The following is a 16,636-nucleotide window of genomic DNA, read 5'->3' on the forward strand; positions in this document are numbered from 1 at the left end:
TCTTCCCTTTTGAAGCTTATGTGCAATTTTGTTCTTAGAAACACAGGATTAGCCAGGCACAGTAGTACACACCTGTAATCTCAGTGGCTTTGGAGGCTGAGGCAGGAGGAGTCCAAGTTCAAAGCCAGCCTCAGCAGTGAGACCCTGTTTCAAAATACAAAAAAGGGCTGGGGATATGGCTCAGTGGTTAGGCATCCATGGGTTCAATTCCCAGAACCAAACCCCCCCACAAAATTAGCAAATGTGATTTGTTTGATTTGTGTGCTTGAGGAACTTGAACTTTAATAGGAGAGAGAGAATATAAAGCAAAGCAAGTACAGGACATTACATGTACTGGTTGAAGCATGTGTACTGCACAGAGAAGAGAGACCTCCTGGTCAGGAACCCAGCATTTTGATTAGAATGTAAAGAGTGACTATAGGAGCATAGCCTCCAGTAGACAGGGGAAGGAAGGCAGTGACAGGAGGAGGTGTTCAAAGTGATAACGCAGATAAAGGCATAGAGGCATAAAGTAGCCTGGTGTATTGGAAAAACATTAAACTATTTGGTATTACTAAAAATATACAGAATACTAGAAAATAGGGCTTAAGAGGTGAACTGGCTCCAGGATAAAAAATTATGAAGAAACTCTTTTTCTATCTCTTTATGGAGCCCTTCTCTGGCCCCCTAATCCAGTATAGGTTATGGTTATACTTGGCATCATGGTGGGTCTTTTTTTTCTTTTTGATACTGGGGATAGAACCCTGGGGTGCATTACCACTGAGCCACATCCCTAGCCATTTTTATTTTTTATTTTGAGACAAGGTCTTGCTAAGTTGCTTAGAGCCTCACTAAGTTGCTGAGGCTGGCCTCAAAACTTTCTATCCTCCTGCTTCAGCCTCCCTAGCTGCTAGGATTTCAGGAATATGCCTCCATACCCAGCTATGTTGTTTGTTTTTTTTGCCATCTCTTCCTTATTGAGAATTTAAGTACTGTGGATGTCTTTTTTTTGTCCTAATCCAATCCCTAGGACAGTGTCTGGTATATAATAAATCTTCAGTAATTTGAATGTATCATTGTCATGCTAAGGAGCTTGGACTTATGGGATAAAGTCCTATAAGTCCTGTTTTTTTCAAAATGTGTGGATACACCGGTTACATGAGTCATCCTAGAGCTAGCAAATTAGATTTATTAACCCAAGGGGCTGGGGTTGTGGCTCAGTGGTAGAGCGCTCACCTGGCGCTTGTGAGGCCCAGGGTTTGATCCTTAGCACCACATAAAAATAAATAAATAAAGGTGTTGTGTTCAACTATAACTAAAAAATAAATATTTTTTAAAAATTAAAAAAAGAATATTAAGCCAAAAAATCTGCATTTTAACAAATTATTGATGTGGTTTTTGTGTTCCTGTAAGTTTGAAAATCCATTGTCATGGGCAGTAGAAGTTATCGAGGATGTTAAGCAGTGGAATGAATTGGTCAAATTACTTTGGTAGTAAGAAATAGTAGGGTCTCAATGTATCAGGGCAGGAAAATGAAAGATAATTTTCAAAGCTGTTGGAGCCACTTTGGGAAACAGTTTGGCAGTTTCTAAAAAGTTAAACATAGATTTACTCCATGACCCAGTGATTCTGCTCCTTGGAATTTACCCAAGAAAAATGAAAATATATGCCCACGTAAAAATTTGTACATAACTATTTGTAGGAACATTATTCATAATAACCAAAAGCTGGAAATAACCTAAATGACAGACAACTGGTGAATGAGTGAGCAAATTATAGTATATCCATACTACGCAGTAATAAAAAAGGAACAAAGTACTGGATACACAGTACAACATGGGTGAACTTGAGAAGCATTATGCTAAGCAAAAGAAAGCAATCACAAAAGACCTTGTATGATTCCTTTATGTGAAATGCCTAAAAATGGGAAGTCTGTGATGACAAAAAAATCAAGTGGTATTGTCTAGGACAGTCATTTAAAATTTAATTGCTGTGATGATTGTACAGCTCTATGCATTTGATAGAAATTATTTAACTGTATGCTTAAAAGTCAGGCTGTTTTTATGTTATGTAATTGTATCTCAGTAAAATTGCCTCGGGGAAAAAGCTGTTGGCATAGTCCAGGCTTTTAATGTAGTGCAAGTGGAATTAGACAAGCCGAACATAAGAGAGATGTCTCTGCAGGGGTAGAGGGCATTGTGAAGGGAAGAAATATTACTGGTTGGATGAGTAGATGCCTATACCACCAAGCTAGATTGAGAATATTTAAGGACAAACATTTTTTTTTTTTAATGGGAAAAGATAAACCAGTTATCTTCAATTTGACCTAGCTTTAGGATATCCATTTGGAGTTATCAGGTAGGCAGTAGAATATATGGGCCAGTAGTCAAGAGATCTTTGGACTAAAAATAACAGATGTGAGAATTATTATGTAACAGCGGTAGAAGCTGAACACATAAGTGAGGCTTTATGGGGAAAGGTGTAGAGTAAGAAGAAAAGAGTTTATAGGGAGTGCTGAGACACCGATATTTTAGAGACCACATGGAAGAAAAGATTCTACTAAAGAAAATTGATATGGAATGGTTACTCTTAGGAAGATAATGCAGGAAAACCAAACATACCGCAGTGTGCTGTGACAGGCGACAGATATCAGATTGAAACAATTTGTGGGACTGGAATTTAGTGGCCCAATAAATACTTATTGTACATTCTAAGATCGAAGAGATTATGACATTTAGACAAAGCATAATCTTATTGTCCCACAAGCATAATGTGAAATGTATCCCTATGTGAATTAAAATGAGTAAAATTAGGGTTCTTTTGGGGATTGAATGTAAGCACAGCCTGGCAGGTGTTTTATTTTTATGATTTTATATCTAGTTTCTTTCCCATCTTAAAACAAAAGACACTGTTTCCATCAGAATTACAAACTGTCCAACTATAATTAATGACTTTAAAATTCAGTTTTGTATTTCAGACTTTTTTTAACCTCGTTGGTTTATGTAGCTGAGAATATTTAAATAGGTATTGCTTATCTTCTGCTTGCAGGCTTATCGGTAACAGCAGAACAAATAAATCCTCATGGCACTGGAGCTCGGAAGACAGAAACTAGAGTTGAAGAGGCATTTCGGCACAAACAAAGAAATCCAATGGATGTCTGGCACAACTCTGCAAATAAATGTGCATGTGAGTATTTGAGACCATGTTGTCCACTAGTGGGAACAGCTGAGAATGGTACATATTTGTCAGGAAGCATAAACGGAAATGCAGCAGCTTTTCTACAGCTCTTAATCTTCTATCTTTCCAGAGGTAAAGTTGGTGGGATAAGATACTGTATCAGAAATATACTTCCTTAAACTTATTTTTCATTTTCTATACTTTTTCAGTACTTGCTGTTATAAATTGAGCCAGAGTTAAATGTTTTTGGTGTTCAACTTTGGTTTTTGGATTGAGATATGGAGGTGATCGACTTTTTATCTACCTTTGTCCTCATCATCCACATCTTGTTGCATGCGGTGCAGGGTGCTCTCTTAATTAGTAAGAAAAGAAAACTCATATGAAGGTGACTGATTTGGCAATAGGCTGTTGATTCTTCTGAAAGAATATTTTGTGCTCATTTTGAAAAATCTGCACACCCTTCATTATTTGTTTAGTTTGGTGTGATGTGTTTAGAGAGAAAATTCAGTGTTCTAGATTTTCCTCATTTTAATTATTTATGTTGGTCACTTTTTTGTGTGTGTATGTGTGGTATACAGGCCATGGGCACTCTACTACTGAACTACATTCCCGGTCCCCACTTTTAGCCTTTTTTTTTTTTTTCTGTATTCTTATGAGATAGGATCTTGCTGAGTTGCCTAGGCTGGCTTAGAGCTTGCAATCCTTCTGTCTCAGCCTCCCCAGTTGCTGGCAATATAGGCATGCACCATTGTGCTTGTGTGGTCTATAATATTTCTAAGTCAAATGTTAATAAACACCACATTTTTCTAGTGTAATCTTTCTGTTTTACTGAAAATAGCGTGCCCTGGAAGATGCCTACTGTTCTTCTGGTTAATGGTGATTATATTGCTCTGTTGACTTGAGAATGTGGCTCTGTGGTATATTCCTTGCCTACTAATGTATGAGACCTGGGGTTCTATCCCCAGTTTTGCAAAAAGAAAGAAAAAAAAAAACACCCAAATATCTGTTAACAAAGCTAGTTTTAATATGATCTTTCTTCAGTGGTATTGAAATTTGAATGAATGAGTCATACCCACTTTTTAAAAAACTTGCCCTCTTTGGATTGTATTCATAGGTCAATTTGAGAAAGGGCTTAAAAGTGCATTTAGTTGCCTGAAACTGATTAAAGCTATTTGGCCTAGTTGTATCTCAGATCGTGACCTGGATTGTATAATACTGCACTTAAATTTATTAAACTTTGAAATCCTTTACATTCTTTGCATTTTTATTTAAATATCTACTAATGAAAATACATTGAATATTTGCTTTAAGAAGTATAATTTCCTTAAATATTAAAAAATATTACTTTAATCTATAGATAAGAGTTTTGTTTTACCAGTAGATGGCATATGTGACACACTATTTATCTGTTTTACGCTAACTTACTCAAATCATAAATCTAAGTGTCCCCTAAGAGACAGGTCTTGGTTTCGGAAACAAGCTCAGTGATATTATAAAAATTGACTCTGAAGATTATGTTCCTAAATGAACTTTTCACACACAGCACCCTTGATAAAGGAAGTGGCATATGAAGGAGTAGATCCACCAGTACACATGCTCCTGCCAGGAATTGTGACGATACAGCAGAGTAAACAAAAATCTATATTCTTGTAGAGCTTATATGATCAGTTCTCTTTCTTTCTTTCCCCCTTCCTTCCTTCCTCCCTCCCTCTCTCCCTTTCTTCCTTCTTTTCCTTCCCAGCCTCTTTCCCTTCCTTCCCTCCTTCCCTTCTTTGTTTTACCAAAATTCTAGTAGTCCTTAGAAATAATGCATTAAGGAGGAGTAAATACCTCTTTTCTCTTCCAAAGAATAAGAACGTTTTCTCTATTATTTGCCATGATGAAAGCATTAGAAGTAAACTCATTTCAATGGCTCTCCTTTGATTTGTGTTCTATGTGTAAATAAACTGAGCTGGCTCTCAATTTGGTAGAGTTGAGCCTCTTTTTGCCCTAGAGTCCCATGGCTTAAGAAAGAGAAAGGGACCCTCTCATGCTTTTGGTTAGTTGGCTTGAGAATAGGAGAGGTTACAGTGTCAGTAGTGGATTGTCAATAGCAAAAACACAACAGCTCCACCTGTTGAGTTCCTAGTAAGATAACTGTCTTTCTTTAGTTTTTAATGTGAATTAGATTAAGTTTTTTCTAATTTTAGTGGGTTGGTTCAGATGCCTGTCACCTGAACCTGTGTGTCAGCTTTTAACAGAAAAATAATAAATTTTCTTGTTCATCCCAATTACCCTATAACTATAAATTATAAAAGTAGGAATTAGGGAAAACCATATCACTATAAATTATAAAAGTTGAAATTGGGGGGAAAGATGAAGAGTTCTAATGATACTGTAGTTTTGAAGGGAAAATAGTCTTTGAGCCAAATGATTAAATAATTTGAATTTTAGAGATGATGTGAGAAAACTTTAGTAGCTGTACTCATATTTATAACTAAATGTATCCATTCCTTATTAATAAGTTGGTGTCTTTACAGACACAGTAGGGGTTAAAGTAAAAGGTTGAAAGCAGTATATAAACATACTCTGCACTGCTGGAAGACTACAAGTCCTTATTAAACAGTGCGAGTAGTCCAGCTGGGTAGATTGCCTAATCAAACTACCTTTGACATACATAAAAGAAATAAAAATTTTGGGGTCCGTTATCACCTAAAAGCCCCACCTTTATTCACAGACCACATTGTAGTTTATATCATCTTAAGAGTATAGTCTTTACAACTTTTATAGATCTCACTTTTATATAACTGACTGAAGGTTTGTTTTTGATATTTTGTTAATGTCACAACAACCTTGATAGCAGAGGACTTGGTTTTCCTTAAGTAACTTTGTAAGTTCTTAGGTAACTTTGTAAGAAACTGATGCTGCCAGATGAACCATTTGTCTTAAAAGGAAGTTAGTAGTTGATATGGCTTTTGGTTTCTATCCACAATCATGTGTACTGTGGACGATTCCTTTTTCTGGAATGAGAGACAATGGAGATTTCTTTTTTTTTTTTTTAAATATTTATTTTTTAGTTCTCAGCGGACACAACATCTTTGTTTGTATGTGGTGCTGAGGATCGAACCCGGGCCGCACGCATGCCAGGCGAGCGTGCTACCGCTTGAGCCACATCTCCAGCCCCAACAATGGAGATTTCTTTGTGGGGATATCTGTAACTATTTTATCATGCTATTTTGGCTTTTGTGTTCATATCCCTTCATGGTTTAGAAACCATCTCTTGATCTTGCTGGCAAAGCATCTACCTTTCTGGTGGAAAGATAGGGCTGTGGCTCAAACTTCCTGGGAATCTTGGTAATGTGATCATTCCCCAAATGTATACATTATAGGGTTGGCCCCTAGATGTTTAAAGTTAGGAGCCACTTTAACATAGAATCTAAGGTAATAGAAAAGATTAGTGCTGAGTAAACTCAAATTCATACAGGAAGCAAAATTTTTAGTTTCCATTATGCAGAGTTGATCTTGACTTCATACCCATTCTGCTTATAGGTTTTAAGGATTAGTCAGCATGGATGTCAAGAGCCAAGAGTTTTTGTTTGTGTGTTAGACCAGTATGGGTTTACCTTCTTTTTGGTCCTTTTTAATAAACATATGTAAACTAGATATTACATTCCAAGTTATACACATTTTTTTCCTTCCTCATAAAATAGTTCGGGTACGGAGAAAATCAAGGCGACGATCACAGTGGGGTAAAGGAATTATTAAGAAAAGAAAAGTTAATAATTTAAAAAAAGACGAAGAGGATACCAAATTTGCGGACTATGATAACCATACAGAGGACAGAAAATTGCTAGAGAATGGAGAGTTTGAGGTAAGCACTGATTGCCATGAGGAAAATGGAGAAGAGACTGGGGACTTATCTATGACCAATGATGAATCCTCATGTGACATCATGGACATGGACCAGGGGCAGAGGCTAAACAACGGAGCAGGCACTAAAGAGAACTTTGCATCCACAGAAGAAGAAAGTTCAAATGAATCTCTGCTCATCCACAGCAGCAGTACTCTTAATCCAGAACAGACATCTAGGAAGGAGCCTTTTCTTAAAGGCAGCTGTCTGAATGGTGAGGCCTCCACTGACAGTTTTGAAGGAATACCTGTTCTGGAATGTCAGAATGGTAAAGTTGATGTCATTCCTCTCTGTGGTAGTGGAGATAAATGCAGTTCAGAACAAAAGATTGTCCTGGAAAACCAGTTAAAAGAAAAACCAGAAATTTCAAATGAAAATCATGGAGATGATCCTGAGAAACTAGAGGCACCAGAATGTAGCAGTACTGAGAAATTAGAACCTGGCCCTGATGTGGAGGTTAAAGATGCAGAATTGGATAAAGAAGGTAAAGCTAATATTTTAAAACATCTTCTGAAGGTTTAAACTCCGGAGTTAATTCATTGCAAAATTTACCTGATTTCTAGTAGTAGTAGTTGATGAATAATTATACTTTCATCCTCCTTTTGAGAAGAGTATGCACATGCACATTAAGTTTTGCTGAACTTTTCAGAGGTTTTAGAATCCAAAATGCACTGTTTTCATGACTGCTCACTTTTCTGTCTCTTGGGTGATTATTACACTATCCTAAGCGATATATGACTAAAAGCTGAGTAAATCCACAGGTGTTAGGAAGATGGAATTACAACAGAAGAATTACTAGAAAGGGTGGGGTGGACAGAGAAGATGTGGCTATAGCAGTATAGTATATTAGAAAGAATCATGCAGACTTAGATTAAACCATCACTTTGATTCATCATAATCATGTGACTTGGCACTAGTTGTTGATACTCCTCAAGCCTGGTTATTCGTCTTATAAATTAAACTTCAAAAATGGCCTTGTTACAGGCATTACAGTAAGTCTTTTATAATTATTGCCTCTTGTGGTTACTGGAACATGCCAAGGTTGGCTTATTCTAGGCAGTTGAATCTGAGAGATGTTTAGTATAAGAGACTCCATTGGTTTGTAACGCCAAGACTGGAGGAAAGACACAGAACTTTCACAGACAGTTTTACTTTGTTCCCAGTGAATTGGAGCATTCTGCTTGCTCCTGATTTCTTGTGACTGTATGGATATCTACCTTGTTCAACACATTTCTTCCTGGACAGGTCCTTTCCTAATATTAGGTTATCTTGAATTTGTATATTTTCTAAATTGGATAGAGTACACAAGGATTTGGGCCATGAGAGAACTATTTTTCCCTACCAATTTTTTAGTTTGTTTGTTTGTTTGTACCAGGGATTGAACTCAGGGGCATTCAGCCACCAGCCACACCCCCAGCCCTATTTTGTATTTTTTTAAATTTAGAGAGGGTCTCACTGAGTTGCTTAGTGCCTCACTTTTGCTGAGGATGGCTTTAAATTCACAGTCCTCCTGCCTTAGCCTCCTGAGCTGCTGGGATTACAGGCATCCGGCTCCCTACCAGTTTTTTAAGCCCTATAGTAGAATTAGGAAGTAGGAAAGTGTTATTCAAAGTCTCGCCAGTTTAAAAAAAATGGGTAAAAGGAGATTTGCTATTCTTAAATGTTCCTTGTTGAGAATTTTTATTTTTTCTCAATATTTAATAATAGAAATTAATTTTAAGAACAGTACTTATTCTGAACTTTCTTAGAACTTAAAAAGTGTGTTAAAGTGAGATTTAAGTAATGAATGGAACAGGGTGGAAAAGAGGGATAAACTTGCGGTATCAGGTAGAATGAGTACAGGGAGAGGAGTCCATTTTGATACTACTTCTCTAGCAATTTTAGTTAAGTTTGCTTAAATTAATGTTATGTTCAATCTGAAAGTTTTAAAGATATTGTTGTACAAAAGTGTGACTTGGGCTGGAGAGATAGCTCAGTGGTAAAGCACCTGCCTAGAATGCATGAGGCCCTGAGTTCAATCCCCATAATCACATAAAAAATAAATAACAACAATAAAAAAAAAAAGATTTTTTTTTTAAAAAGAGCCATTCATTTAAAAAAAAAAAAAGTGTGACCTGAAGTTTTCATTTGGAATTATCAGTACAGTATTACTTAATGCAGTGGTTTTTAATCTGAATTCTCAGACCTCTAGAATTCATGGATATAATAAAGAGGATCAGTATAGCTTTGAAAAAACTCCTGGAATATGTTAATTGGACTATCAAGCCTTTCACTTTTTTTTTTTTTTTTTAAATACCTGGGATTGAACTCAGGGGCACTCGACCACTGAGCTACATCCCTAGCCCTGTTTTGTATTTTATTTAGAGACAGGGTCTCACTGAGTTGCTTAGCATCTTGCTTTTTCTGAGGCTGGCTTTGAACTCTTGGATCATCCTGTCTCAGCCTCCTGAGCCACTGGGATTACAGGAGTATGCCACCGTGCCTGGCAAACCTTTCACTTTAAAGGCTGCTTGAAATATAAAATTTCTCTGATATATCACCATACATATAATGTTGTCAAAGGCAACACTTGGGTTCTTTTACTGTTTATTTATAGAGCGGGCTTTGAGGAGAAGAAGGAAGAGTTTAAAGACTTGTGAGTAAAAAGATCAATGGAGGACAGAGGAGGAAGTTTCCTCTTAATGTCCCTAACATGAGCCAGGTCCTGTGTGAACTTCTGAAACAGCCCAGGTTTTCTTTAAGTTCCTTCCCTGTCAGTCTCCAGAGTAGTCCTACTTTGGGGGACATAGTGTTGTTGCCTCCCTACTCCTCTAAGTGCCCGGAACTATGAAATTAAGCTTACTTACCCCAAATTTCTATTTTTTTTTTCCAGTCTGATTAGTCACAGCAACATATTTGGAGGAAAGTAATTAGGTTATACTAATTTACTACAAGGTAGGAAAGATTAGCAGCCCTGTTACACTTATAATGGGTTTATATTTTTATAAAAAATGTCATAACTCAGACCAGTCTCTAATAGAATTTTAGGCAATATAATAGAAAAAAATTTTTTTAAATATCATGTAATGTTGAGGAAAATATTTTAGGTTGGGAAGCTAACATGTAGACAAGCTGACCCCATTCAGTGTCTGCTTTTCTAGGTTGCTTTCTTCCTTTATCTAGTTTTGAAAGCTTCTACTTTTAAAATGATAGCAACCATGAAGAGAGTTGAAGGCTGTATATAAGTCAGTACATAGAGGCAAAGATTGCTTTTCTGTTCCTTTTAATGGATATGCTTATTAGACTGTATCCTAGTATGTCTTGGCTTTCATAGTTGTGTTTTAGTTCTCTTTAGTTTGGATTATGTATTCTTACAGAAAAAAAAAGTTATCATTTAAAGAATATAATCTTCCTCATCCCAGAAAGGAGGTGTGGTGGGTAAAAGAATTTATAGATGCATAAGACTTATTTTCTTAACTTGCTGCATTGCATTTCCCTTCCCCCTTAATTTTAGGTGCTTCTAAAGTAAAGAAATATCGTAAATTAATTTTAGAGCAGGCAAAAACAACAAGCCTGGAACTGGTTCCAGAAGAGCCGACAGAGCCTGTGCCACCTCTTATAGTTGATCGTGAGAGATTGAAGGTAAGCTTAGCTATTCCCAGTCAGTTCTAAAGGAATGGAAGGATTTTGAATATTTGTAGGCATTGAATAAAATTATTTTTCAAAATCTTCTGATTTAACCAGGGATATAATTGTCTCAGGGCTTCTACTAAAGAAGAGTTATATACATTTTGAGGGGTTGAAAGTATGGGAATGGTCCTGGTAATAACTAAGCCCTAGAATCTTCTAATCTCAGATCTCACTTTTATACTTTATGATGTTTGCTCTTTATCTATTTGAATATAATTGTTTCTGTTTGACCAGGGAAATCAAACTACTTTTTATTCTCTTGTAATTTTTCTTAGAAATTGCTTGATTTGTTGGTAGATAAAAGCAACAATTTGACAGTTGATCAGCTTGAGAGATTATATTCTCTTCTTAGTCAGTGCATCTATCGTCATCGTAAAGATTATGACAAATCACAACTTGTAGAGGTAAGTGCTTAGTTCATCTATGTAATAAATAAATATGTGCTGTTACATGTCCTGAAGAAAAGAGAAAAAAAGTTATTTTTCCTAAGTCTGTTGTTTTTCATTAGCTCAAGAAAGTCGTAAAGATTTTTAGAAGAATCATTTTAGGTTATAGTTTGAATAAAGCCTTTCTGTGCTGTTTTGTCTTTGAAAAGAAGTAACTTGGGGTTCCTTGTTGGTCAAAAGACAGAAATCTATGGTTTTGGGTAGTTGAATACACAGAATGTCACAGTTCTCTGAACATGTCACTTGGGCCTGTTGGATGTTGTGTAGCTCCGTAATCCTTTCCACTGCTCCCTAGGCAGTTATTGCTGATGTAAGAAGGTAGCAGGGTCAATGAAACCCATTTGCCACATCATTAATAGTTGGAAGAGAGCTAAAAGTCATCTCATCTAATCAAACTAGTCCTGTAAAATAGCCACATGAATCAGTACTTATATTTTTGCTTAGACACTTTTAGAGATGGACCATTCCTTTTTTTTTTTTTTTAAAGAACCATAGGGAAGGTCTTCCCTTATAAATGAGCTTCTAGCTCTATTCATATAATTTACATCATTAAACCACACTTCTGATTTTTGAGATCATTTGAGCAACTGTAATCCCCTACCTATACTGAATGGCTAAATGGTTTAGATTCTGTTGGTTCACTTGCTTGTTATGGTCTGGCTATTAATTATTTATTGAGTAACCTAGAGTGCCAGCTACTGTGCCAGGTATTTGGGATGTAAACTATGATAAAGACAAAGTACCTGTTCCCAAGGGTAATTTCTTTTGGTAAAGATATTAAAGATTTATACTTAGGAAATATGGCTGTTTCTCATGTGTAATAAAGAGTATTAGAATTAAAATGAGAACTTTCAAAATTTTTATGAGTTTCATTTTTACAAAACTATACTATGTTGTGTAATATAATAAAATGTTTAGCAGGACTGATTTTAATTGATCATACAGAAGAACTTGTTGATCAGACAATAACTTGTTAGTATAGCCTATTAGTTCTACAGAGATGTAGAATAGAATTTCATTGGAGCTATTTAAAGAGAGAAAAGAAAACCAGGTATCTTAGGTGTATTTGACATTTGCCCATCCTAGTGAAATACGCATACAGAGTACAATTATTTACATTTTTATTCTAGAACTTTTGTTCAGATGGTTGTGGTTTCACTAGCTTGAATTGAATCATCATTTTGCAGTGAAATATTTCAGAATGAGTTTTGAAATCTAGTTTAAGGAGAAAGGGAATTAATAGCAGAACCAGCAGTAATGGCTGCCACTCGTTCTGTCTCTCCCCATCACCATCCTTTTTTGGCTCTGGTTGGAGGAGATAGAGTGAGAACAGGGTACATTCTATTTCTTGGCATATGTTTTGCTGCACTTCATTTAATTTGCTTTGGGAGTTAATAGAATATAGGACTCAGGCTCTGAAGTGAGTCTGCTTGTCTTCAAATTCTGACCCTGCCACTTATTGGCTTATTTAGATTGCCCCTCTGTGCTTCACTTTCTTTATCTATGAAATGGGGCTCATAATATTATCTATCTTCAACCTTACATGTTATTGTAGAAATGAAGTTAAATAATATATAAAAATTTTTATATATTTACATAAAAATATATCTTATGTGTCTACTGCATTTACGTATTTATGTGTGTGCGTGTGTGTCTATTTCTTAGTACAATACCTGGCATAATTAGCTTTTCATTGATTGTTATTATCACCATCTTCATTCTCATATTCATATGACTTGTACCCTCTTTCTTATATTACTTCCAAGTTACTCATAGAGTGTTAACTAGCTTCATCATCCTCATTTGCCTAAATATCAAATAGGAGGTACTTGGAATTGCATAGGGCAGATTGTCTTACAGAGTAGCTGTGGTATTGTAATCAGGAAGATGTTCCAACTTGAACTTCTATCTCAATTTTTTTCTCTAAAAATTTAATGTGAATTTAATCCATAATGAGGAGTACCTTTGTCTTTCCCTTAATAGATAACAAGCATTTCTTTCTCTTACAGGAGATGGAAAGAACAGTTCATATGTTTGAGACATTCCTATGAACTTTTCAAGATGAGTGGTTGATCCTCTCCAATCTGCTCCTGACAGAGCAGTCTTCTGAGCCATTCACTTTCAAATTGCACCAATTATGTGCAGAGCCTTGGTGTAAAGTGCTCTCTCACTCATTCTCTCTCTCTGTTGAATTTGGTGCTATTGTCTCAGGTACCTGAAACCAACCAGCCTACAAGAACCAAACAGAACTTCAGAAATTTGTTGTATTTTCCACAAATAAAAAAATACAACCCCACAGCTTGGAGATTTTGGTGCTACAGAAACTGCTTTTGCTTCTGCTCCTCCTTTTCGTGCACTGTCTTCTGGAGATTCTCTTAGGGAGCAGACCAGCAGCAGGAGGAAGCTGGGTGGGCAGTTCTAACTGTGTTGGATTGTTTAAACAGTGGGCAACCTGTTTTTTGGGTTTCACTTTTTTCCCCCCCTTCTTTTTCCTTTTTTATCTCTTATCATATTTCCCCCTCTCTGGGTAATGGACTGAAGCCTGTTTTAAAGTTGGCTATGATATATTCTGGTGGGAAACTGAAGAAACCAGATGGAATTAGATTAGGCTCTTTAGAACTGCCTTTAATGTGCCTTTTTATTCATTTGAGAAAGATAAGGCTAAATGGATGAGCTCATTTGTAGCAAATAAATTAAAATATTTTCTTTGGTTACAACCTTGACAATAAGTTTCAATACTCTGTATCATTAAGAGACAACTAATGTTTTGGTATTGATGCCTGTCTTGTTCTCAAAGCTCAATCAAGACACTGAGTAAACCACATAATATACTAAAAATGGTAAGTTTTTCTGTTTCTGTGTAAGAAACATGTGATAAAACAATGATAAATAATGCACAGTCCATAACAAAAACTCACACACTTCTCCTTATTGCTGACAGTGATGACCAGAGAATGGATAGTAGCCATTCTTCTGTCAGTGGCAATTTAATAGTTCTTCGAGTTCCCAGAGAAAAATGATTTTCATGTGTAATAAATTGTTATTGTTTTGTTTTAAAGCCAGGACTTGCCAAATGAACAGAAAAGAGGAATTTGTCAGAGGCTCCATAAAATTCATTTTCTGTATAATTACAAGTGAGCTCTGGTATGGTCCTTGAATAACAGTATTAATGTTTGAATCCCTTCTCATAAGCTTATCTTCACAACTCTTCATTTTGGTTGGAATCTATTTTGGATCTTGTTGAGTGATTTCTGTGAATTTTACTTACCTGAAATTAATTATGGGTTACTAGTTTTACAAAAACTTTCTATAAATTTGGAGACACAGTCTAGGCAGTTGCAAAGAGGCAAAGGGAGTGCAGTAACATTTTTTATCAGATAATTTTTTTAAAAAGTGTAGAAAATTTTGCCGACAAGTTGGCTTGCTATCTTCATTTATTATAGCTGTTAGCTGCAGGTGTGTCTTTCCAATATATGCAACACATGTAGTTTGAGTTTTAATTAGGGCACATGGTCGTGGACTACTGCAGAGATACTGAGCTACCTCAGCTTTTTGTGTTTTAGTTACCAACAGTGTTTACAGAGTCCTGTAATCACTTTACCACCGTTTACATGCTGAAGCTAAGGTACTTGTCTCCTTGTCTCTGGCTGTCTGTAGTGTGCAGAAAGCACACTTTGGCCTAGGCTACTGCAGTAATCCCAAGTGCTTCTTTGCATTTACCTTTACATTTACTGCCTTCTAGTTCTAGCTTCATTTTTTTTCCTAAAATGCCACTTCTTTTCTTTATGCGTAGTCTATGAAGTTTTCATAATATTCAGTTTATCATATAATTCAAGATGATACCCATGTAGACACACTGTATTTTTAAGGTGGGCAAGTGCGATTAACGATGAACCATTTTAAAGGGGAGGTTATTTGAAACCTCTAATTTGATTATTGGGAGGATTTTCATGCTTTCTTTAGTATTTATTACCATCATACCAGTTCAAACTATTTTACTGTCTAATACATTAGCATTTTGTATTTTGATGGAAATTGTTACAGAATTTAAAGATTTGATGAAATAAGATGTAGCAGATTTTTTGTAGCAAGTTTCTGGTAAAAGGGTTTTTTGCAAGTCTCAGGTTCTTGCTGCACTATTTTTTTTTTTTTTTTTTTTACTATTTATTCCAGTTACTCTAATTCAGAAGCATTCTGTTCAAGTAACAGCAGCACTTGTGAAAGGAAAAAGAAACAACGCACATGTTCTTAGTAGATTACTAAATTTATAAAAGTTAATTAAGATTTTAGCCATCAGTGAGTTTGACAAGGGAAATTTATTTATGTCTGGCATTAAAATGCTTCCAAAAGATCAAGATTTTGTTTTTGTTTATCCTTCATGTAGATGGAGAAATCAGAGGCAACCTCAGTATAGGAACTGCCACTTTGAACAGTTTAGGTCTTAAAGAGAAAGCCAATTTCATGCCAGGGGGAGAAAAATGAGCTGAAATTGTACCAACTCTTCAGACTCCTTTTCCCCCTAAGAAAGAAACACACTACAACCAGTTTCACTTATTTTACAAATACCTGGTGGTTCTATAGTTTAAAGCAGCTTGTGAAATTATCCAAGTGGACTCAATTTTGTTTACCTTTCTGTAAGTTCTTAATTTTTGCTGTATAGCATTGGCAAAAATATGTACAAATTGACCTCTGTTCTTATTTCCTATTGTGAGCATTATAAATGATAAGCTCCAGTGTAAAATCTTGCTCTCAGATCAGTAAAATACATATCACAGCCCAGCCCAGCAGTAGTTCATGCTCAGCTGTAGGGACTCTGGGAGCATTTTGAAGATGATAGAACCACATTAGGGTTGAAACTGATGGCTGTGGAGTTAATTGTGTTTTTGAGCTTGAATCTTACCTGTGATTGAGTTTTTTTTAATGTCCTTTTATGACTTGATTTTTCTCATATGCCAATGTATTTGTAGGTTTACTGGATTTTACTTTTAGGGAGTGGGGTGGTCATTTCTTCCCTTTTCTGATTAAGTTGATTCAGCTATGGTGCTATTCAGTAGGTGTCTTCAGTGTCAGGTCCCGTAGCTGAATGCCATTGTTATTATAATTATTATTTGTAATCATATTGTAAGCTTGAATTTGGGCTTGTACTTGCATCTTTTGTATTTTGTACATTTGGTTACTTAGATTTGGGAGTCCTATTTGGTTTCAGTCATGTATGTCTACTTTGTAGATTAAGTAGACTTCATCAACTATGGTCTATTTTGGGTTTGTAGTTTAATTTAGAATTGTGTTAAATTGATGTTTTACATTTGACTTCATTTTACCTTAGTTTGAAGTAAATTATTTAATTTTTGAATTCTGGAATTTGAACATTTACTGTAATTTGTAATATAACTGCTGTGAAATACTTGAATAAAGATGATAAGAAAAACACAGTTTTCTTTAGCTTAATTATGATGACTGTTGGCTGCAAATCCTG

The 16,636-nt window shown here is 35.7% G+C and overlaps 1 protein-coding gene across 5 annotated transcripts in view; it reads left to right on the forward strand.

Moving 5' to 3' along the window:
- Positions 1-13,456, forward strand: part of Atad2b (ATPase family AAA domain containing 2B) — a 139,782-nt gene extending 126,326 nt beyond the window's left edge. For 4 of the 5 annotated variants that reach the window (XM_078029606.1, XM_021724653.3, XM_078029607.1 and 1 more), the window contains 5 exons: positions 3,028-3,165; positions 6,846-7,529; positions 10,539-10,666; positions 10,990-11,118; positions 13,170-13,456. In XM_078029606.1, the coding sequence (XP_077885732.1) occupies positions 3,028-3,165; positions 6,846-7,529; positions 10,539-10,666; positions 10,990-11,118; positions 13,170-13,211 (1,121 nt within the window). In that variant the 3' untranslated portion in view covers positions 13,212-13,456. The other variant, XM_005322644.4, reaches the window with a different exon arrangement.
- The last annotated feature ends 3,180 nt before the right edge of the window (positions 13,457-16,636 follow it).

The sequence above is a fragment of the Ictidomys tridecemlineatus genome, chromosome 12, assembly GCF_052094955.1.
Source record: "Ictidomys tridecemlineatus isolate mIctTri1 chromosome 12, mIctTri1.hap1, whole genome shotgun sequence".
Classification (NCBI taxonomy): Eukaryota; Metazoa; Chordata; class Mammalia; order Rodentia; family Sciuridae; genus Ictidomys; species Ictidomys tridecemlineatus.